Raw genomic sequence first — 11,629 nt, 5'->3', positions numbered from 1 at the left:
AACCGCACGAACTTATTCATAGTCCTATTATAACAAAAAATTATGTTCGAAAATGTTTTGAAATTTTATGAAAAAAGTTAATTTTACGAAAATAAAATTGAAAAAAAAATATACAATAATAAAATAACTACTTTTAAAAATATTTAAACATACGAAAAACTTTAAACTCTGATTAAAATAATTTTTAGAAAGTTAAAAACGTAGTATCAAGAATGTAAAATTGAAAAAATTAATAATATGAAAATAATTTTTGAAAATATTTTACAATTTTACGAAATATTTTACAAATTTAAAAAAAAAAGTTTGCAATAAAAAACTTATTTACGATTTTTTTTTAATTTTATGGATATAGTTTTCTGAAAATTAAAAACTTAATAACAAGAAAATAAATAAATAAAAAAATTTATAATGGAAAAGTATTTTTGAAAATACTTTATTACTTGAAGATGAAACTTTTGCAATAAAAACTTATTTTCAAAATGTTTTCAAATTTGATGGTCTCATTTAGATTTTGAAAATATTCTAAAGTTTGCAGTTACAAATTTTTAAAGCAAAATTATTCAATAAAGAAATTATTTTTGAAAATATTTCAATAAAAAAAATTGTAATAGATAAATTATTTTCGAAAAATTTTTAAATTTGATCGAAATAGTTTTTAGAAAATTAAAAAGGACATGAAATTTGAAAAAATAAATATATATATTTTTTAATATTTTAACGTTTAATGATATTATTAAAAAAAAAAGTTTAAAAAAATCATTTTTGCAAAAATTTTAAAATTGGATGAAAAAAATCTTTAGAAAATTAAACATTTATTTTCATGAAAATAAAATTGAAAAGTAATTTATAAAAAAATTATTTTTAAGAATATTTAAAAATTTGATGATAATAATTTATAATAAAAAAAATTATTAATGAAAAAGTTTAAAGATTTGGTAGAAGATTTCAAAAAATTCAAAAATTAGTTTCACGAAAATGAAATTAAAACAAAACAAAATATAATACAAAAAAGTGCGTGTAGCGTAGTACACATAACAGAAGTGAAACTTTCAAGGCAGACAAAGAAAAAGAGAGAGAAAATAAGATAGAGAGAGAGAAATAATATATGTATATCTAAATAAATTCACAACATTTGCAGACAATGCAATAGACAAAATTTACAAAAAACGGAGAAGGGTCGACCGCTGTAGGTAAACGCCGGACACAAACCGTGGAAACAACGCGCACTACTCCGAGCGTTTATTACCCGCACAAACGCAGCGATTCCAGGACCGCAGCAACGGCACAAATTACCGCAAAGTAATACAGTCGAACTTCTCTACAATGAACTTCCATATAATGAAGCTCTCCTTATAATGAACTGGTTTCGAAGACACTGCTTTTTCGTTCTACTTTCGGTGTATTTTTGTCTCCTTATAATGAATTTCTATATAGTGAAGTTTTCTATATAATGAACAAATTTTACAGCTGGAAATTCAAGCGTCCTAAGTTTTTGTCTCCATATAGTGAATTTTTTCAAAAGTTTTCTGTTGCAAAAAATTACAGTTGGATGTGGACAAACTGTAATGAGGGGAATCCCAAAATTAAAACAGAAAGAGCTGAGCTATTACAGTTTTATTCAGTGATTGAAGTTAAAATGACGCATCGAAGCTGCATTTCGCTTGAAAAAAAGTTATTAATGATTAACAAAGTTAATGAAGAAAAGAAAAAAAAAAAAAGAATTCGGAGTTCTTCCCAGCACTTTATCAAATATTTTAAAAAATAAGGAAGTGATTTTAAAAAATGCGGAGGATTTGGCAGTAAATATCAAACGCAAAAGACTTCGACCTTGTAATTTTGAGGATATTGACGAAGCAATGCTGAAATGGTTACTCGTTGCACGTGGTAAGAATCTCCCTTTATCTGGACCATTATTGAAGCAAAAGGCCACAGATTTTGCTGAAGCACTAGGATCCCACGAAATTGAGGCAAGTACAGATTGGTTAGACAAGTTCAAAAGTCGGCATGGCGTTATTCAAAAGACATTATGTGGGGAAAGTGCTGACGCCAACATAGAAAACCGTGATGAATGAGTAACGAACGTCTTACCGAAATTAATTGAAAATTACAACATTAACGACATTTTTGATGCCGACGAGCAGAGCCGTAGAGAGCATATCCGGGCCCCGGGGGAAAATTCCGGGCCCCGGGGGAAAATTGCAAGTGCGGGCCCTTTCCAATAATGTCTAATTCTTATAAATACGTATAATCTCGAGTCCGGGCCCCTCTGAGAACTCCGGCCCCGCGGGAAAAAGTACCCTGCACTGCCCACCCTAAAGATGTAAGAGACAAGTTGAGAAACATTCATCTCGCTTATTTTCCTCCCAACATGACTTCGTTACTGCAACCAATGGACCAAGGCATTATCTACAACATGAAACAACATTACAGAAAACGAATTTTAACGAATATATTGATTCAAGTGGATGAGGGAAATTCTGTTATGGCCATAGACTTGCTGCAAGCAGTTCGAAATCTTAGCAATATATGGAATGTCTGTGTTAAACCAGAAACAATTGCCAACTGTTTTAAAAAGGCTGGATTTTCAAAAGATGCTATTCAGATTCCATTTGAGCATTGGGATGAAGAGGACCTTCTTTCAAAATCGGATTTGGCTGCTTTACAGTCTTCATTTAAAAAAGTAGCAAATATCGAAGCATCGTTTGATGACTACGTAAATGTTGATAATGGTGTGCAGACTTGGGACAACCCATCCGAAGAAGATATTCTCAACAGCATTTTTGAAAGTCGCGGAGTTCCAGCTGAACCTGGTAAGCATTTATATTTTTATAGTCAAACAAAAATTTAATATGTAAATATTATTTCAGATAACGATGAACACGATTTGACCGTTGAAGAATTGGCAGAAACTGAGGAGGCATTACCTACGTTGATACAAGCTGCTTCATCCATTAGCGAAATTAGAACCTTTGTGGAAATCAGGAGTGACGTGCCGATTAATGTTTTCAACTCTCTACATGATTTGGAAGCTTTTATTGAAAATGAAAAATGGAAGACTGTAATTCAAACCAAACTCACTGATTATTTTAAATAAAATTACATAAAAAATCAATGTTTCTTTATAATGAAGTTTCTATATAGTGAAGTGATTTTCAGGTCCCGTGCGAGTTCACTATATGGAAGTTCGACTGTACCAACAAATCCGACGCCGGAATGGATAGCAATACACACTAGCAAACACACACAAAAAAAATGCCTCAATCAGTAGGCACCAAGAAAATATAGCAGCAAAAAGTAGGCACCAAAAATATATTTCCTACAAGTTTGCACCAACAAACAAGCGTCAAAATGTAGTCAGTGTTATTTCTCACTAGAAATTAGCAACCAAAAGGAGAAACTCCGGAAAAATAGCCAAAGGTCTATCTAAGATATATTATATATAAGGTATAGCTCTCCCTCTCTCCTTTTCCTCAACGTTGTATCTTTTTTCTCTCTCTCGGAACGAAAATGCCCAAAACGTTGCATGGCCCTGAAATTTTACTCTCTATTTTCGCTCGTCCATCGACGCCTAAGAAGTTTCACTACAAAAATTACTTTTAAATATATTTTAAAATTTGGAGTTATTATTAGTAACAGATATTCTTAATACAAAAATTATTTTCGAAATAATTTTAATACTTGCGTTGAGTTGAGAGTTTTAAGAAAATTAAAAAGTTTATTTGACAAAAACGAAATTACAAAAAGTTTATTAAAAATCTATTTTCGAAAAATCTTTAAAACGTGGGTTTTAAGAATATGACAAAATTAATTTCGAGAAAATTAAATTTAAAAAATTCAATACTAAATAAACATTTTCAAAAAAATTTTAACATTTAGTGAAAAGATTTTCGAAAGCAGTAAAAGGAGGTTAAGAATAAGATAAAAAAAAAATTTTTTTTTGAAAAAACACTGATTCTGTATTCTGCACACGATGGTTGAAGGAATAAATGAACGAAAATGAGGTTTACACTTTGACCTCATCGTCTTCTGTGCCCTCTGCTCATCACAGTACCTCATCTAACACGATTGTTACCCAGTGATATATTTCAAGTTGTTGTTGGGTAACGTGCAGAATAGACCTGTGAGCAGGGTTTCGAACAGAAATTCCTAACCTAAATTCCCAAATGACTTAGTGCACCTCTAGAAGTTGTATTACTCTAAGAACCTAAGAGTAAACTCTAAAACTAGCGGTTAATTGAGAATCGAAACCCGTTCAACAACATCATTTCGCTCACTGATGCTGAATCGGACTTTTCATAAGAGACTATTTACCACACGCCTTTGATGGGACATTTTAGTCGGCGATTTCCAAGAACAAGTTGCAATAAGCAAACAAAGCCGCACGCTCGCCTTTCATCGCACACTCCATAAGTGGACTAAATAAATATGTATGGAACGAGGCGCCACAGTTTACTGTGAAAAATGTCTGCATATGAAAATATATTCAAACAATCAAAAATAAATACCAAACAATTACAAATAGTATTCAAGAGACACGTATGTATTTTCGTGTACTATTTATCTAAATAAGGAAACGCGAAGGTCGATTTTTTAACAAAAAAAAAACAAAATAATAATTTACGACTGCGACAAACGACACTCACATTGGGCTAGGTTATACCAGTATGCTTCTTAAAATGCGCACACCACACACACATGTATATATTTACACATATAAATTCTTTATTTTGTGGTTTGAAGGTAAATAAAATTCCAACCAAAGACATCACGACATGCCCATTTTCCATACGCCTTCGCCCGTTCATTCAAGTTCTTCGCAATGCCTGTGGTCATAAATGTCATTTCGTAGCTGCACCTATGCGAAGGAAAAATAATCTACACGATTTTCTTGATTATTTTGATTGTATTGTTTGTGTTTATTTCCCATTTAAAGACAATTTTTGGCGCGAAGCAAAATGCATTCGAAAGATACAATTAAAAGTTATCCAAATATGAGAGCAAATTTACACCAGCATGAGGCGAAGAATAGAATTTGAGGTGCATATAGTGCATACGAGTGTGTGTGTGTATTCATTTATGTAAGCACACAAGCGAGGTTGATATGTATTTTAATTCGTGTGTGGTATGACGATTTATCTGCGTCGCAACTTTTTTTTATTTTTGAAGTGTTTAGCATTTCATTATGTAGATATGGATGTATGTATGGCAGTAAATGAAAAATATATTTTTTAAAAATCAAAATAATATAAAATTAAATTAAATAATGCAACATATCATAGCATTACACAACCTAACATAGCATAACAAAATATAATACAATAATATATGTATAATTTTTTTTTACTCGAAACATGAAATTAAATAAAATAAAGAAATCAAATTTACATACTTTAAAAAACTATAACAAGATAAAAACATAAACTTACGTAAGAAACATTAACATAGATATTTCATAAAGTTTTAAACATATTTTTGTTGTACTATATATATTGTGCTAAGAATATTTGCGATAACACGAAACATATTACCAATAACATAAAAAAGTATAACATAACATAGCATAACATAACATAATATAATACAGTCGAACTTCTCTACAGTGAACTTCCATATAATGAAGCTCTCCTTATAATGAACTGGTTTCGAAGACACTGCTTTTTCGTTCTACTTTCGGTGTATTTTTGTCTCCTTATAATGAATTTCTATATAGTGAAGTTTTCTATATAATGAACAAATTTTACAGCTGGAAATTCAAGCGTCCTAAGTTTTTGTCTCCATATAGTGAATTTTTTCAAAAGTTTTCTGTTGCAAAAAATTACAGTTAGATGTGGACAAACTGTAATGAGGGGAATCCCAAAATTAAAACAGAAAAAGCTGAGCTATTACAGTTTTATTCAGTGATTGAAGTTAAAATGACGCATCGAAGCAGCATTTCGCTTGAAAAAAAGTTATTAATGATTAACAAAGTTAATGAAGGAAAAAAAAAAAAAAGATATTGCCAATGAATTCGGAGTTCTTCCCAGCACTTTATCAAATATTTTAAAAAATAAGGAAGTGATTTTAAAAAATGCGGAGGATTTGGCAGTAAATACCAAACGCAAAAGAGTTCGACCTTGTCATTTTGAGGATATTGACGAAGCAATGCTGAAATGGTTACTCGTTGCACGTGGTAAGAATCTCCCTTTATGTGGACCATTATTGAAGCAAAAGGCCAAAGATTTTGCGGACGCACTAGGACACCACGAATTTGAGGCAAGTACAGGTTGGTTAGACAAGTTCAAAAGTCGGCATGGCGTTATTCAAAAGACATTATGTGGGGAAAGTGCTGACGCCAACATAGAAAACCGTGATGAATGGGTAACGAACGTCTTACCGAAATTAATTGAAAATTACAACATTAACGACATTTTTAATGCCGACGAGACTGCTTTGTTTTTCAAATGCTTGCCAACTAAAACACTGGCATTCAAAAATTAAAAATGCTTTGGTGGGAAGCAAAGCAAGGAGAGAATAACTGTCCTGGTGGGAAGCAATATGACTGGATCAGAAAAGCTAAAATTGCTGGTAATCGGAAAGGCCAAAAATCCGAGGTGCTTCAAGGGAATAAAATCTTTAGGTGTCGATTATGAGTTTAACAAAAAAGCATGGATGACCAGTGAGATTTTTACGAAATGGATTGTAAAACTCGACAAAAAATTTTGTGATCAAAACAGAAAGGTGTTGTTTTTTGTTGATAACTGCACTGCCCACCCTAAAGATGTAAGAGACAAGTTGAGAAACATTCATCTCGCTTATTTTCCTCCCAACATGACTTCGTTACTGCAACCAATGGACCAAGGCATTCTCTACAATATGAAACAACATTACAGAAAACGAATTTTAACGAATATATTGACTCAAGTGGATGAGGGAAATTCTGTTATGGCCATAGACTTGCTGCAAGCAGTTCGAAATCTTAGCAATGTATGGAATGTCTATGTTAAACCAGAAACAATTGCCAACTGTTTTAAAAAGGCTGGATTTTCAAAAGATGCTATGCAGATTCCATTTGAGCATTGGGCTGAAGAGGACCTTCTTTCAATATCAGATTTGGCTGCTTTACAGTCTTCATTTAAAAAAGTAGCAAATATCGAAGCATCGTTTGATGACTACGTAAATGTTGATAATGGTGTGCAGACTTCGGACAACCCATCCGAAGAAAATATTCTCAACAGCATTTTTGAAAGTCGCGGAGTTCCAGCTGAACCTGGTAAGCATTTATCTTTTTATAGTCAAACAAAAATTTAATATGTAAATATTATTTCAGATAACGATGAACACGGTTTGACCGTTGAAAAATTGGCAGAAACTGAGGAGGCATTACCTACGTTGATACAAGCTGCTTCATCCATTAGCGTAATTAGAACCTTTGTGGAAATGAGGAGTGACGTGCCGATTAATGTTTTCAACTCTCTACATGATTTGGAAGCTTTTATTGAAAATGAAAAATGGAAGGCTGTAATTCAAACAAAACTCACTGATTATTTTAAATAAAATTACATAAAAAATCAATGTTTCTTTATAATGAAGTTTCTATATAGTGAAGTGATTTTCAGGTCCCGTGCGAATTCACTATATGGAAGTTCGACTGTATAACAAAACATAACAAAACATAACATAACATAACATAACATAACATAACATAACATAACATAACATAACATAACATAACATAACATAACATAACATAACATAACATAACATAACATAACATAACATAACATAACATAACATAACATAACATAACACAACATAACATAACATAACATAACATAACATAACATAACATAACATAACATAACATAACATAACATAACATAACATAACATAACATAACATAACATAACATAACATAACATAACATAACATAACATAACATAACATAACATAACATAACATAACATAACATAACATAACATAACATAACATAACATAACATAACATAACATAACATAACATAACATAACATAAAATTACATAACATAACATAACATAACATAACGCTCTTCCCGCCCCAGAAAGACAGTGATAACTCAGCGGACAAATACGACTTAGAGCCGAGTATACCTCCGGTAACAACAGATGAAGTGCTAGGTACACTGAACCGTATTAAAGACAGAAAGGCCCCAGGGCCAGATGGTATACTTAACGCTGCGTTTAAGACAGCTGTACATACGAAACCACACCTTTTTGTGAATCTGTACGAAACTTGTCTTAGAGAGGGAACTTTCCCAAATAGATGGAAGATACAACTCGTGCTGCTCATCAAACCAGGAAAGCAACCTGATGAGCCATCAGCATACAGACCGCTTTGTATTCTCGATACGGTGGGAAAGGTATTCGAACGTATCATATGCGACCGGCTACAAGTCTATCTCGAATGCCCATCTGGTCTATCGGACAATCAGTATGGTTTTCGAAAGGCGAGGTCAACGGTAGATGCAATCAGGACTGGGACAGACATTGCGCACGAAGCAATCAGTGGTGGGCACTTGCATATGAAGTACTGCGCTATTATTACAGTGGACATCAAAAATGCATTCAACTCTGCAAAGTGCATAATTCGTAGTTACTTCACCAACAGAATTCTGCAATACGATACAGACTGTGGCCAAAAAACATACCAAATCACTGGCAGGGTTCCCCAAGGATCTGTCGTTGGTCCAATACTTTGGAATGCCATGTACGACGGGGTCCTCAAACTAAAACTACCAGGCGGTGCTACTATTGTAGGCTATGCAAATGATATTGCGCTTGTAGTTACGGATAGACACTTAGACCAGCGGGAAGCAAAAAGCAATGGCGCAGCAGCAAGGGTGAGGCTATGGTTGGCAAAATCCGGATTGGAATTGGCAGCCCAAAAAACCGAGGCGGTACTCATCAGTGGGTGGAGAAAAAAGAAGGAAATACATGAAATACTCTCTAAGGAGTCGATTAAGTATCTTGGCGTGATAATAGACAGGCGACTTAGCGCAAAAGCTGATGCTATCAATGGAGCGCTTACACGAATGTTGCCTAATATTGGCGGCCCGCAAGGCAGCAGAAGACGTGTCTTATCGACGGTTGTAGACTCCGTAGTCTTTTACGCTGCCCCGATATGTCCCGGAGCTAAAACGTCCAGCATACAATACGCAGCACAGGTACTTCGCCGAAGTACAATAAGGGTGGCTTGTGGCTACAGAACGGTCTCGAGAGATGCAATAGGCGTTATTGCGGGCAAACTACCAGCCGAAATCCAGGCAAAGGAATTTAGCCGTCATTAGAAGAAAAAGCTGAAGAGAGACTGCATTCGATAGAAGAATGGCAAAGCAGATGGGATTCGTCAACTAACGGACGTTGGACTCATAGGCTTATTTCAAATCCACCTTGACGAAATGTTACCACGGTCCCGAGGTGGAACTCAGCCGATAAGGAGGGTTGTTATAGTGTTAGTGGGAGCATGCCCCACATACCACTGGTACGACGGTACCTTTGATGATGTTTTTGACATTTTGATTTGAACGTCGCTAAAAAAAACATAACAAAGCATAACGTAACATAACATAACATAACATAACATAACATAACGTAACATAACATAACATAACATAACATAACATAACATAACATAACATAACATAACATAACATAACATAACATAACATAACATAACATAACATAACATAACATAACATAACATCACATAAAATACCATAACTTAACAAAACATGTGTATATAATATTTTGAATATTATGTTAAAATATCTCCAATAACGTAACATAATAAAACATAACATTACGTAACACACTTAACATAAAAAACACTTAAGAATGGAACATAACATAACGCGACATAATACAATATAATCATAACATAGCAATTAAATTGAGCTGCCTAAGAGTTTTGCCGAGTTTTTCCTTTTCAGATAATCATTTCAAATTTTTAATTCGACTAATTCCCACAATTTTACATATAAGCCGAAACATTCTCCAAAAGTAGTTTTGAAATGCGCCTTAAAATTTCAGGTCAAATCAACTAACCTTTTAATATACCAGGCTTACGTGGCTACATATTAAAATTTACATAAACATACCTACTCACTTACACACGCATACACACATACATACATATATCTCATTATGTACACAGTAGTTATCGCATAGTTAAAGCTCATTCAGCTACAATCTTTGTCAGTTTATCATGATTTATATTTATTAGTTACATTATCCACCAAAAAAGAACAGTAAGTAAGAGCAGAGAAGAGAGTGGTGGCTGGTTAAGCACGCAAACGCAAATTCAAAACTGACCAATTAATTGTCAGCTTATGCGCATTAATGATTTGGTAATCTTGTTAGCCGCTCTTAGCCCATCTACCCCACTTACAGATATCCACCGCCTCCGACTCCGTTTCCGTCTCCATCTCATCCCCAATCCCAACCTCAGCATCAGCCTCAGCCTCAAGCCTCGCCAAGTCAACTGCCAAGCACTTCTAACGCCACAAAAATGTTATCTTTATTCCTGCATCGATATGCAGACACGCAAACCAAAGCAAAAGTTCAACAAGTGTGCGCAATGCGCCAAAATTGGCTAACTTGCAACATCGACAGCATACCGCCGCACCGTAAATATTGCCATTCGCCGCATTCACTAGAAATGTACGAGTATGCTTGTATGAGCAGCCGTCGCGCCAACAGCGCCAAATTGACAATGACGCTGCGATAAGATTACCTAAAACCGGTGAGTATTCCGTTCGAGTTGCCTGCCGTGCAAGGCGGCTTTGCTATACTTATTGCGGCTGTTATTGTTTGCACGTATTATTATTATTCATTACTATTTTGTCTTTTGTTGGTCAAGAATATAATTTATTATTTCTTCTCGACATTCAAGGCCGTGCAGTTGCAACACCAGCTGCTTAGCGGTTAATTGGATGGCAAATATTTGAAAAACTTAGCAGTTTCTGAAGTCAGCCAGCTGAAGAAAAATGTTGAGGCATGCAGAGGTTGCTGATGAAAGAAATTAATTGAGTTAATAATATTTTAAAATTCATTTTTATTCTATAAATGAAAAAGTTTTAACAAAATAGGAATTGTTCGAAGTGAATTATAACTCGGATCATAATCAAAGTTATTTTAGCATGTGTCTGCAGGATTTTTGTGGTTAGAATATTGAAAACTGTAACTACAACAGATTCATAAACGGGATTGCAAACGACCTCTAAAACAGCAGTCAAGAACATAGTCCCAAGTATTGCGATTAAATGTAACACTACTGGGCAAGCTGGGTTCAGGATGTAGGAAGACAATATTAGGGGAACCGTACCTGAGCTTCAAAAGGTGTTTTTAAGCGACTACAGAAGTCAATGCATTGAAGTCATTTTGAAATAACAAAAGGGTTAGGAGCGCTGGAAAACCAACAGGTCCTTTATGTTGCGGGACAAGCAGATGCCTTTAAAATAAGGCAGAAGAGCTAATAGTTACTAATCAGGGGACGTAAAGCCTTTCTATTAATAGACAAGATATCGTAAAACCGGCGCTTTCGAACAAAAAATGTTGAACAACAGTTCCAGATTACATATAAAGTAGATGAAAGGAGGTTGGGTATAATACAAAT

The 11,629-nt window shown here is 34.0% G+C and overlaps 1 protein-coding gene across 1 annotated transcript; it reads left to right on the top strand.

The window, feature by feature from the left end:
* Nucleotides 1-2,135: 2,135 nt before the first annotated feature.
* On the top strand, nucleotides 2,136-3,180 carry LOC128864303 (tigger transposable element-derived protein 6-like). Its single transcript, XM_054103902.1, has 2 exons — nucleotides 2,136-2,810; nucleotides 2,868-3,180. The coding sequence occupies exons 1-2, from the start codon at nucleotides 2,369-2,371 to the stop codon at nucleotides 3,092-3,094; spliced, it is 669 nt and encodes a 222-aa protein (XP_053959877.1). The 5' UTR covers nucleotides 2,136-2,368; the 3' UTR covers nucleotides 3,095-3,180.
* Nucleotides 3,181-11,629: the final 8,449 nt, after the last annotated feature.

Source organism: Anastrepha ludens, chromosome 5, assembly GCF_028408465.1.
Source record: "Anastrepha ludens isolate Willacy chromosome 5, idAnaLude1.1, whole genome shotgun sequence".
NCBI lineage: Eukaryota > Metazoa > Arthropoda > Insecta > Diptera > Tephritidae > Anastrepha > Anastrepha ludens.
The sequence above is the reverse complement of the archived record's forward strand: the minus strand, read 5'-3'. Positions and strand labels throughout refer to the sequence as shown.